The 13,567-nt window shown below is 36.8% G+C and overlaps 1 protein-coding gene across 8 annotated transcripts in view; it reads right to left on the bottom strand.

Annotated features, from left to right (window-relative positions):
* Nucleotides 1-13,567, bottom strand: part of NFIB (nuclear factor I B) — a 220,993-nt gene that overhangs the window by 203,919 nt on the left and 3,507 nt on the right. For all 8 annotated transcript variants that reach the window (XR_013170428.1, XM_077148172.1, XM_077148174.1 and 5 more), the window contains exon 2: nt 9,975-10,506. Coding sequence is in view for 7 of the 8 variants with exons in the window: in XM_077148172.1 (XP_077004287.1) it covers nt 9,975-10,506 (532 nt within the window). In the remaining variant the exon portion in view is untranslated. The remainder of the gene's footprint in view (nt 1-9,974; nt 10,507-13,567) is intronic.

The following is a 13,567-nucleotide window of genomic DNA, read 5'->3' as shown; positions in this document are numbered from 1 at the left end:
TTATATATAAATTCCCTGATCTTGCAAACATTCCTAGGGGAAAAAAATAGAAAAAAAAATTTTAAACCCTCTCACCTGCTATTTATAGATATATTTTTAAATGAGAATTTAAAAATCTACTGCTTTTTACCAAGGCTCTAGTCCCTATACCACAGTGTCTCTCATCTGTCAGTGTATTCACACACATGTATAAACAGTATGTGCCATACACGTAAGGAAACGCACATTCTAACTTAAACTTCCTATTTTCCTCTAATAATTTAAAAATAAAACATAACAGCTTGGATTTTAAATATTTGATCTAGCAAATATAGGGAGAAATCATGAACTACAATGTCATATTTGGCAAAGAATAATTTGGTAGGATAAAAATATGCTTAACATTTTTGAAGTCATTTCCAATATTTTAAAAATAAAATTATTTCACTGCTTCAGAAAGAAGAACAGAGGCAAAATTCTCTATTTTTGCATGTGAGGTCTTTCATGAAGAGCAGAATTTTTTTTTATACTCATTAAAATGAATACTTAATTTCACATGCTGGCAAAAATCCCCACAGAAATAAAACTTCATATTTACTAATGACTAACTACTATATGATGAAATTTAGCTATTTAAATCACCAAGTATGAGCTTCCCTTGAAAATATAATTTATACAATGGAACACATAGAGTTAAACATCACTCTCATTTTTTTTAATTTGCTTTTAACATACATGTTTACTATATGGTTGTTTCCAAAACTGACCAAAGATTTACAGCATAAAGTTTAAAAGTCAGTCATTTTAGGACTTACTCATTGGTAACCAAAACCATAAATAAAGTTACCACTTTTACCCCATATAATGACAATAAAATATTTTTATTGTAACAGCTAAAAATGTTGAAAAGTAATTATTAAGGAAACCATAAATATAAAAAAAAACTGAAAATTCAACTTCAGAAGAGCGAGGAAAAGGAAATTGTGATGTGCATCATCATAAAATGCGGAAACTGAAAATCTAAGCAGAAGAAATCCAAATCCTTCCAAATGCCAGAATGCTATCCCCCACCTCCTGTCCCAAGAGGGGCTGCAAATTTGTCCCCATCACTGTCAGCAAACAAAAGAAAGTCACTTCTACAGCCAAACCATGTCAAACAGAAGACATAGCTACTGCAGAGGGATGCTTTGAATCCATTGGGGTGTGAAGTCAGGGCTGGGGCCTTTTTGTCAGCTATTACCATAAAAGAATAAGAGGAAACAGTGACATTACTACACAATAGAAAGGTCAAACAGCTTGCAGCCATTTCATGACCCAGACAAGTCAAGGTCAAGGGATTCAGGTAGCAACTTAGCCAGGGCATAAGTTACAGCACAAATGAATTGTTTTAACACATCAGCTTTGGTCAATTAAACCTAACAAGGCAAGTTGCATCACGTAGCAGGGTTCCTGACACCAAGGCCAGAAGCTGAGACCGACCTCATAAAACAAGGCTTTTAACATAGCATAGCAAATTTAAGGTAATCCATCCAGAAACTGCAGATGTCAGAATAATAAAATACAAGTTGTCCCAAGCAGGAACATTTTTCACCCTTCAGAATTCACTAATTGAGCAGTATAGACTTCATATTGACATACACATGCTATTACCATAGGCATAGTTGTAATCCCCTACTCAGGAATTATAGAAAATACCCTATTACAAATAACCTCCTTTCTTAACATCTGTGCTCACAATTAGATTTTTATCCTAAACCCTACAGTTCCCTGCTAACAGCAACACAATGCTCCACGTATTTCTTTTCAGTGAGTTAAAAAAATCAAGTTTTTGAAAAATCTTCTGTTTCATCCAGTATCAGAATATATGTCACATAATATCAATTGTTCCCTGTTATATAATCTCATGCACTTTTGTAGGAAATACATATATTTAAAAAATTCAATTGAATACCATGTATTAAATTTCCTATTTTGAGAAATGGAGTGAAGCTAACCAGAGTGAAGCTAACCAACTGCATATATTTAGAATTAAAGAGGTTCTTCCTCAAATGCAATTCTCATTTTATTGTGCGCTTTCAAAACGAATCCCATTTTCAACTGATTCGTGCTTCATCAATAACTTATTACATGCTCCAAACTCCCTTAAAATGGGATCCTGAAAAGACACAACCTCCAGGCAACTTTCAGCTGGTAAAATTACTTCATCCATCACCCCATATTTTCAATTATATGGTCCTTATTCAGAGTTCTTTAATTTGTCTCAATGCTGTCCTATTTAAACTATCACAAGCCGAAGGAATATGTATCTAAGTGTTTATTATAAACTATATATATGTATATATATATATGCACATGAATAGTTTGCTTTCCCATCTTAGAACATCGCTTCATAAATTTAAAAGATACATTTTTTTGTGCTCGTGGCCTTCAGTTCAGCCTCAAGGTCTTTCCATCTCATTGGTTTATTGATAGTCAAGTCTTCCAGTTTTCTGAATAATATAACATCCGAAAAGTCCAGCCCCTCAAGTCCCATTAGATTCACATTCTGTAACATTCAGCCTAATACAAGCTGATTGCAGAGACGCACTCCTCACTACGCGCACTTAGTTTTCACAAGTTCTCTGAAGTTTGATGGTTTATTTTCTATGCCAAATCCTAACAACTAAATTCAGTTAAATGAACCACATCGCATAATTAGAGTTCAAGGACCTAAGAATTTACTTTAAAATGAGATGACGTCCCACCTTGCCATAGAAAAGTGAGCGGGATTGAGAGGGAGCGGGGTTCCCTGTTGCTATGCTCGGCACGGATGCGTGCTGCTCTCATCACTCAAGTTTCCTATTGCATAACTGCTGGTCCTTGAGATTTCTAAAATTGTTCATCCTCTACAAAGATGGAGGAAAAATGCTAGAAAAGTTGGCTTTGAACTTTATGTTGGCTAATCATTTGTTCTCCCATACCATATACACTGATCCTCAAGTGTCCCGAGTTCTACTTTCATAAACACCAAACTAAAAAAGGTATGGTTTAGGGCAGTGCGATGGTGGCTCAGTGGCAGAATTCTCACCTGCCATGCCAAAAACATGCTGGTTCGATTCCCAGTGCCTGCCCATGAGGAATTAAAAAAAAAAAAGGTATGGTTTAAATCCAGTGATATTACCAGCGCTGTTCTTCCATGGATTAAAGAGAAACTTCCACTCAAAAGCTAGTTTGAAAGCAAAGGATTTTACCTTTGCCTTTGCCCATAATTTTCAGTTATTTAGTAATTGCCTATTTTAATCAGGGTGACTGATGCTGTGTCCACTGTCTGCAAACCTTAAACCTCAGACAAAGCAATAATTATTCTTTTATTATAAAGTCAGCCATCGCTCAGATGATAGAAATGAAAACTTACTTATCTCAATTTTTAAGAATTCCGAAGAATTCTGACCCAGCCTCGCAGGGGGTAACTCCCTCTTCAGGGCCTGAAACTCCTAACAGGTCAGCAGAGGTGGCAAGATTTTTAAAAGAGTGTCATAAAACATTTTTTTTTAAACCCACTGGCCTAGTTGTTCAGTTTAGTCTAGCAGAGTGAAAGTTTACAAGGAGAAAGACCTTACCAAACCAGATATCTCAGATCGCTGTTTCAAACTACAGTGCCAAATTCAGAAGGAAAAAGCAAATGGAGGATTAAAACTTTAATTTCCTCTGTGTTTTCCTCCTAAATTCTAAATTTAGAGAACAACAAAAAAGATAAATGATCATTCCAAATCTCTTCTAAATCTCTACTTTGTTGACTTTATTTCTTAAGTACACTTTTTAGAAAACAGAAACTTTAAAGAACTAAAGTGGCTTTTTGAAATGGCTCCTGCCCAGCTCTAAGTGTCCATGCTCACGCTGTAATGTAACTGCATGTCTCTCATGGAGTCATCCTTTGGGAGACCCAATCATCCTCACCATCACCGCAATGTGCAGCTCCCCCAATTAGCTATTATTCCTAAACAATGGCATTATTCCAGTTCTTTCATATATAGAGTTATTTTACCATACAAGAAGCGCCGTGCACTAAATCTGTAAATCCAAACATATCATTCAGGTGAATATTTTTATTTAAAATTGGAAATGGGGAGAGGTAGGTCCATAGGATCTTTTAACTACTTTGTGGCTTCTAGGAAGTGGGTCGCTATATTTTTTTAAATATTTCAAAATCATAATTGATATAACAGGTGAGACTTCTCCCTCACTCCCTTTTTCCTTCCTCCCTTCCTCTCTTCTTTCTGTCTCTAGTCTTCCCCCCACCTTGAAAAGGGAGATCATATTAATAGCAATGCAAGTTATTCGTTTGCCATATCAGAACACAGATGCCAAGCTTTCCCAGCTGGCCAATGGGGCCTCAGAGTTTAACTCTTGAATTGTCTGGCAAGGCTGTCTTACGGCAGGGACATCATGACAAAGAGGGCAAACTTATGGCCCCCTAGACTGTGTTTTCTTCTTATCAGTGAGAAAATTGCTAAGTATCTTATCTTACAATACATGTTCCCACAAAGGCCTCATTAAGCCTAGGAGCAAGACATGCCAATAAGAGCCCTTCTTTATCGTGTGAATTGTGTATGAGCCAGAATGCAAACAAATGTGCATTAGAGTTCATGAGTTCAGTCAAGGGCAGGATGCTAGATGGGAAAACTTAACAGTATTCCCCCCTAAAGCGTACATGCATAGAAAGTCATTCTCGGACACACAAACTCTATGCCCTCTGAGCATTTCACAGCATAAGCACAATAAATTGTCCTAGAGAGCAGCCTCATTTTAACAAATTATGAATGCTCATTTTTCCCCATAATAGGAAACAACTGAAAATGAAGTGAAGTTTATTAAAATGTGAAAATACGCTGTCAACTTGCAAAGAATTATCTACTTAGGCTTTTCATAAAGAGATAATTGTTACCCAAAAGGATTTTAAGAAGTCAGCGACTGAAGGAGGAGAATAATTCATAGCATTTGCTTCCTCACTAATGATATGTGACAACCAGGAAGGTTTCTATTTCACAAACAATAATAATGATTACAACTTTCCCTGTAAACAAGTCACATTTTTCACAACTTCAAAATACACTTTAATTGCTATAACATTCAACAATAAAACAATAAAAATTGCCATCAGAAATGGATCACAATGCTAAGGGTTCAACAAGCCTAAAGGAAAATGATCTTTCGTGATAGCAATGAGATTTCCGAACTCTCTTTAGCAATCTAAAACTTGTTTCATAGGAGTGCAAAGTACAGTCCAAAATACAGCTAGGCTAACTTAGTTTAAACTCTAATCTGTTAAATTCGTAACCACAGTAACTATCTCTTGAGATTTTATACTCTCTCTTTCTGTAAGACCCATCCCTTCCTCAGAGAAAGCCCAGTCCCCCCACCCCCCGCCTTTTTTCCCCTTTAGACAGGACACAGTCTGGCGACTCAAGGCTTCCTATAGGCCAGCCTTCCTTCTGTGCGGCCCTTTGGGTAGAGCTGCTAATCCTTCTTATTAATTAACAAGATAATGGTAGTTAACCGGAAAGCAATATTGAGGCTAGCTATCTAGGAAACTCCAATCAAAATTATCTAGCTATTTTGTTTTTAGTTTTTCTGGTGTGCAGAACTGTGCCCTGAGAATTTGGCCACATTTTGATGGGGAACCGAGAAATTCAAGAATGACTGATTTCTATCTGACCTCAACACATAGCTTCAAGTTTCCTCATTGAGGTTTTCTTTTGTTGCTTTTTTTTTACATTTCACTGATACACATTACTAACCAGAGAGAAAAGTAAGGTCCTTTCAACATGTTACTTTAAATTTGAAATGTGGAAACTGAGGGAACTAGGAATTGCTTAAGAAATCAGCAGCAGTGTGACTGAAATCAGCAGAGCCATAAATAAATGCACTGAATTTGGCTAGACCTCCCCATACTTACACCCTGCATCCTATAGCACAACTTAACGTCACAGTAAGGTGTGTTGTACAAGGCTTGCCTAATTTTTGTTTTGTTTTGTTTTGCTTTGCTTTCTTGAATGCAATAACAATGACAATATGGGGTATAGGTACCACCTGCCCAAGAATCATTGGACATCTTTAATATCTCCAGGAAAATGGAGGACACTTTAGAGCTGTTTTTTCCTTTCATCTGTCAGTCTTTAAAAACTAATAATAAAACCCTTAAAAAAAAAAAAAAGGAAGGGTTTTATATTAGCTAAGGTTTCCTGCAGCAAACAGGCAAGCAGCTTTCATTCAGGGATTGTCAAAAACTTTCCAGTGTGCCCACTGCAATGCGGATGCCAACCAACGAATCAAAGGCATTCAGCAACCAGACAAAGAGGGTCTGATGCCAACCTCGGTGCCACTGGCAACCATTATTGGCATCAAGCACAGTGTCTGCCTTTTTTTTCCCCCCTCGCCTGGCACTTCACAAACAAAATGGCGGTTCTTGTAGCAACGAAACAGCCGAAGCGCAGCCCTCTGAATCAATAACGTCAAATGATTTTATGGATTTAAATACAGTTACTCCCAAATGATGTGTATATTTTAGGTCAAGTGGGGGGTGTATAATTTTATAAACAACCATACTGAACATCACCCTTTGCTAAAGTAAAGAAATAGTAAAATGGACTAAATTGCGGTCAACCAGGTTACATGCACAGAAGAAGCCGAATAACAAAGAGATTTAGCTCTAAAGAAAATACTGCCTTGCGGCCATGTGATGCAAAAGTCTAATGAACTATATATAAAAAATGATTTCAAAATGCATAAATTTCCCCCAAAACCATAACAGATGCAGATGTAGCTCTACAGTTTGTGTCAAAGCTCTATTACTCTTTCCACATTTCAGAAAAGATGAGACTACTGGGCAAGAAGAAGGAAAAAAGAGAAAAGAGAAACAGGGGAAAAGAAAGGTATAGGAAGTTGGTCAACAATGAAACTTTATTATATGTTGGTCTTTATTTCATCTTCCTGAAGAGATGCAGTATGTGATCTTATATAAATAACCAAGAGAACTATTGACATTTCTAGATCTGGAAATTGTCAATATATTGTAACATCACTCCACACTGCAATGCGGATGCCAACTAACAAATCACAGGCATCCTGAGCTAAACAAAGAGGGTCTGATGCCAGCCCTGGTGCCAGTGGCAACCATCTTTGGCATCCTCTCTGTTCTTTCTCATGTTTTTCTCCCAGCCGTTTAGAAGTAGAGAGAGAGAAAAGGGGGAAAGGTAATTTTGTTGCTTATTCTGTTACAAACATAACATTTTATTTTCTGATTTTTCTTTCATGTTCTTCTTTATACTTCTTTATCTGATTTATAAAACAGACTTAAGTGGATTTTCAAATACTTAGAGGAGAAATAGAAAGTCATGATGTGAGATATGTAGCCCTCTTATTGACTACACATGTATCTTTTAAACCTGCCTTCTCTAATCAATCGCACTGCAAAATGATATAATTAACCTGCTCTTGACCAAGAAAAAGATATAAATTTTGAAAAGGGGAAAGCACAAAAGCAGCTGATGTGACTTTTTTCAAACAGCCAACAGATGTTAACAGGAGACGATGCACTGGCAGGTAGCAGAGGATACAAATCAGATGCTTCAGATAAAATAATGAAAGGGTCTCACAATAGAAAAAGAGTAACAATAACATCGATGCTTTATCTGAAAACATGGCATCCAAGAGTTGCTTAAAACTTTATGATTATCATGACCGATGGTCCCATGCAGAAAGCGTTTACTCATTTTTCTTTCTGCAATCTATCTTTACAAATCCAAAGGACACGTTCTTTGTCAGTTCATCAAAACCAGAGAGCTGGCTGCCTGCCCCCAGAGTGGCTGTACACGTGTGCACACCTCCAGGACTAGCCTTCAAGCAAGTTAAAATGTGAACGACAGTGAGGTGGCTGTGAATCTTCACTCTGTCTACACTAGAGAGTTACATGACCCAGTTTTTAAAACTTTACTTCCAGCCTCAATTTTCACAACACAGTTACAACACATTTACAGTCATTTCAACACATATATTCAGCCCACCTTAAAATGTCACCTCCTAGACAGCTGTCAATCAATTAAAGTGCCATGTGTTAATGAGCATTTATTTTAGGACATACATAATTTTCCCCAAACCATCATTACTTGTACTTTAATTCTTAAAGCACAGAAGTAGTTGATGCAATGTTTCATTTATTTTTAAGAAAGAGAGTCCAAGATGCAATTACTTTCAAAAGTACGACGTCCAACACCATTCTTTAAAATCAAGTTTAAAATTTAAAAATTTTACATGACATTTGGAGCATAACTCTATACCAAATAAATATAAAGACCAAAAGCACACATCAAATACCTTGATTTCTGAGTCAAAAGAGTAATTCTGATATTGTACTTTTTCAGATGATAATAAAGTTCATACCAATTTATCAAATCCCACATTTATATAACAGATATCAGATAACCATTTGCCACCTGGCTGTCTACGGGTCATTTTCCCTAATGCCAGGCCAAGTTAGGAAATGACCCACCATCTGTGACAGATCAAACTTCAGTCTACTTTTGGTATGCTGCTTTGTAAAATGACGGTTTACTATGAACTGAATGAGAATACCAGGACATCTATATTCTGATAAATTTTTTTGAAGAAAATACATTCTCATCTGTTTAAGGAAAATATATTAAGAAAAACAAAAGGAATAAAGATGTATTTCATGAACTCAAAATTACTGAGTAAAAATATCGCCTATTTTTAAATTATTCTGGCAACAACATTTATTATCATTCTATTGGATATTTTTTTCTAAATGGGTATGCTCTGTGATTTCTGCATTCTTTTTGAGATTTATTTTGAACCAGTGTAACCAGTTCACTTTCTGTTTTTGTTCTGCTATGTTCTGTGAGAAAAGCTGTGACCTTCCTCGGTAAATTTTTTGAATTTACGTTCAAGTCAATAATCTTTAGTGATCTCACTTCACTCAAGGAAATATTATAGCATCAATTATTTAAAATAAGAACTATAACCCATTCACTCTAAAGAGAATATTATACAATCAAAAGTAGGTGTCAACCACTGGATTATATATCTGAATATGGTTAAAAGAAGGAATTTTAGGGTGTGTGTATATATATATATATATATATATATATATATATATATACCTAAATTTTATATATATATAATAAATTTTTTAAAAAACATAAACTATACAACACAGTGAACATTAATGTAAACCATGGATCATAGCTAATAATATAACTATAAAAATATTGTTTCATCAATTGTAACACGTACTATTCCAATGCAAAGTGTTAATAACAGGGAAAACTTGGGGGGGGGGTGGAGTAGGTATATGGAAACTGTATTTTCTACATGATTCTTCTATAACCTAAAACTTCTCTAATAAAAATACAGCAATAAATTTTACAAAGTAGGTGTTGACAGAAATATTAAAATAAATCTGCATCTACATGCGATAGACTTTTTGATGTTGGCTACCTTAAGCATTTTGTAATAGTGAGTGTTAATTCTATTTTTCAGTGCAATACTACTAGATTCATGAACAAAGTTATCTACCTTGTTAGCGAAGAGGAAAGTGCAAAGATGATTTAAGAGCGGTGTGATTACTCACTAGTAAATATACATTTTCAAATAAGAAAAGATAACTATGATGCAAGAAATGCAGTCTAGGGACAGAAAGCGAACTGCAATAAACTATAATTTTAGACTATCCTGTATACTATTTCAAAGATACTTGCAAACGCATCTCCGTGGTGTTTCTTTACATTTCTAAGCAGATCTAAGGATAAAAGACATATGCCTATTGATAATGACTTGCACATGGGAGCGTACATGTGTGTGGACGTGGGCACACCATTCTACCAGAGAGGAGAAAGGAGATCTCAGGGCCTCAAGGATCCTCTAACCCAAGCCAGATATTCCATCTAGGGTTGCAGGCAGTGTTTGCCATACCAGAAGAAAGAACAATCTGCTCCTACCTTGCTCCTGCACGTAGTATGCCAAAAACAAATCAAGCTCCTTAACTGATACTGTGATATGATGTGGCTGGACACAAAGTGCTGGGTTTGTGCAATGTGGGGATTTCATGAGCCGCTCTCCATCGGTACTTTCCAAGGGGATGCCTTTGAACAGGATCACCATGACTAGATCCAGACGCCAGACTTTGTCTGCTTGTCGCAGGCAGTCGATTCTCCTAATCTTACCCTTCTGGTCGGGATTGGATAAGACACAGCACGGGTGCTTCTTGCCAGTCACGGTGAGCACAAAGTCCTCTCGGTACTCCTGGCGGATATCTTTGCGCAGTTTGGCCAGGAGCCTGGATGCCCACTTCTGTTTGATTTCAGGCTTCTCGCTGAGAAGCTCATCTTTGACTGCTCTTTCTTCATCCTTTGACATTCGCTTCTCATGCTTTTTAAAGTATTTGCGTTTCCGAGCCTGCAGGTTGAACCAAGTGTAGGCGATTGCACGGACATGTGGAAGAAGTGCCTCGATGAATGGGTGAAATTCATCCTGTGGAAGACGAGAGGAGGAAGAAGATTTGCACAGTTAGTTAAATTTTAAAAGCTCAAAAGACAAGACCACAATCCATTCCCGATTTAGTATTTAAAAAAGTTATGCATGAAAATAACATCCTTATCCTATTTACAATTATCAAAACAGCAGGACAAGAAGAAAAGAAAGTATGTCAAGCTGCCCATCTTCCACCAAAATTCACAGGTGGATTCTACCTCCTAAAAACAAAATAAGGTTTGTATATGTATTTTTACTCTCCCCTCATCCCCCCCACCCCACCACAATGCCATACATTCTGTATTCTTTAAAACATACACAACCAAGGTGCTTGGCACCTCATTTAATATTTAAATATTAGTTTGACCAACTAACACTAAGCAGTACCATTTTACAAAGAATACAGTGAGATTTTTTTTTTTTTTAATCGGAGCAGAGCTGTTCAGAAGGCAGGAGCGATGCCACAGTTCATTTCTCTTCTCTGTGGCACAGAAACACAAAGCATATAGATGCTCAGTGTAATGCCACACAGTTCCCGCTTTTGGAGCATGCTCTCAGCAAGAGGCTGCTGGTGGCACAAAGAGCATGCGCCATTAAACTTGATCCATTTTCTTATCAAACGTCCAACATTCCAACACTGAAACAGCACCATTCCAGGAGTGGTAACTAGAGAAACCAGTATACAATAAGGGAAAGTGGGCAAAGGACACAGCTTGTGTAGCAGTGTCCTGAAAAGAAGGTTTCCATACTTTGAGCAGTGCATTTTCTCCCCACCCCACCACACTAGCCCCCAACACACACACACACACACACACACACACACACACACACTTACACGTGCTCCCTCTCTCACACACACACAGACATACACAGACACACACTCTTGTGCTTTTAAATAAAAGTTTATAAAGTTGAAAACAAAAATTACATGAATGTTGTTCCGGCAGCTTTCCTGTAGAATCCGAAGCCCCACAGAGTCAGTTAATTTGTTACCCAATCACATGAGTATGGCAATTATTCTAAACCCCTTAAAATTCAATCTGAGGTGAACAATGAAAAATGGCAACTTGGCACCAACTTTACATTCTTTGTGTCTCTGCATGCTGTGGCATTGTGACACCAGGAGAGCACTGGTGGTCAGTTACCGGCTTTGCAGAGTCCAGTGAAGTTCATTTGCTGTGTATGTGAATTTTCGGACAGCACTGTGGGTACACATGCACACGTGTTTGTGGCTCTGTGCATCTATAGATCTATAGTACCCTGTCTTTCAGATGAAGTGGTTTTACCTTTAGGCGCCTGCATTTTTTTCTGTTTCATCTAAGCAAGCCCTTTTAAGAAAGGGAGGCCACAAAGAGTTGCAGATAATCCTAACCTAAAGACCTTTCAAGTTACTTCCCTGTGCAGTCAGAGTTTCATTACTTCCTGGCTTAGGTAAAACCTGTCTTGTAAGACCAGGCCCATTACTGTTCAGAGAAACAGCCTAACATACTGTCCACGCACACTGTGTATGTGCAGTAACCCAAGATCTGCAGCAAATGAAAACTTCCACCACGATCACTTTTCTGGTCACATTGACTATATTGTCAACCCACCCACAAAATAACTTTCTCTCACTGATCATATCCCAAATTAGAATTTGCATATTAGTATTAGTCTCCCTGAACTATGTGGAATAAATTCTATTTAACCAGTAGACTACCAGATAAAGAAGCTGAAAGTACAACTAATGATAATCTAACAAAGGTGTCCCCCAAAATCCATACAGCTATGAAAATATTTTTAAGATGAAATTCAAAGTTTCAGTGCACAGTGGGGACTGTGGCATGTTAGCAGTCTGCAGGTCAGACACAGAAGAGGTGTACATTCTATCCAATTAACAGTGTACTTTTCAAGTAGTTTTAGCATATTGCCGTAAAACGTTTCTATAGTAGAATAAGTATGAATCGAAATTTTATAACAATACAGAATGCAGATGATTACATCACAGCATGAGGCATAACCAAATGCCATAGAGGAAATCATTAAACCGATCAGTAGTTTCCAGCAGAGATCTGAACAATTCGGTTACTATGTGAGCACATTAAACTAGGCCATAGAAAGAGTTAAACCACAATCTGTTCTTTGTGTGGGAAGGCAGCCCTGCTCACAGCAACCACAGCCCATGATAAGACCTCCCTATCTCCATACACTTTCTGATGCCCTGCTTTTAGCTTTCACTGTAACTACAAAAACTTTGTTTATCCCCCTTAGAAATATATACAAAAGGAAAGGCTACTCAAGGAAATGTGGACTTAAATGTGCTTTGGGAACTCACTTCCTATAACCTGACTTTTACTATGATTCATTGATATGAGTAAAAAACATACCTATGTAAACTCATAAGCTAAAAACTTAAGAATATAAGGAGTACAGGGAGAAACGTTTCTCTCACTCATTTTACTCTTGCCATGTTTTTTAAAATGCAATATTATTTCAACAAACATTAAGCTATGTGGTAACACTTAAGTGGTTATGTCCTTAAGTACAATGTTCAGTGACATTTCACTTTCTTATAAAGAATCATAGTTTTGATTAAATTTTATCATTTCAATATTTATACATAAACATCACCATTTCTCATGTAATGAAGCTCAAAATTTTAATAAATTAATTTAAACAATCAGAATGCAAATTTGAGGATTAAATTTGGAATTTCTTAGCAAATATACAAATACACACAAGCCCATGCTTCTTAAAGGTGTATTGAGTTTGTTGTCAATGCTGCCAAATAACGTTTTAAAACATACTTCTTTTTTATATTGGTAAATAGAAATAGCAAAGTTTCTCAGACTGCAAAGGAGCCCTATTAATATCTCTCAGAGCTTCACTATTATGTGCATTCCCTTTCAAGTGAAATGCTTACTTGAGTAGGGGACACATCTCAAAAAAAAAAAAAAGATACTAAGTGGAGGTTTGCTATAAGTCACATATCTCTGTATCAAGATGCCTAAGATGTCACCTCCCAAGTGTGATAGTTTTCTAATGCTAAGCAGAAATATATTTTTAATGATTTTGAGTGACG

This window comes from Tamandua tetradactyla, chromosome 2, assembly GCF_023851605.1.
Source record: "Tamandua tetradactyla isolate mTamTet1 chromosome 2, mTamTet1.pri, whole genome shotgun sequence".
NCBI lineage: Eukaryota > Metazoa > Chordata > Mammalia > Pilosa > Myrmecophagidae > Tamandua > Tamandua tetradactyla.
The sequence above is the reverse complement of the archived record's forward strand: the minus strand, read 5'-3'. Positions and strand labels throughout refer to the sequence as shown.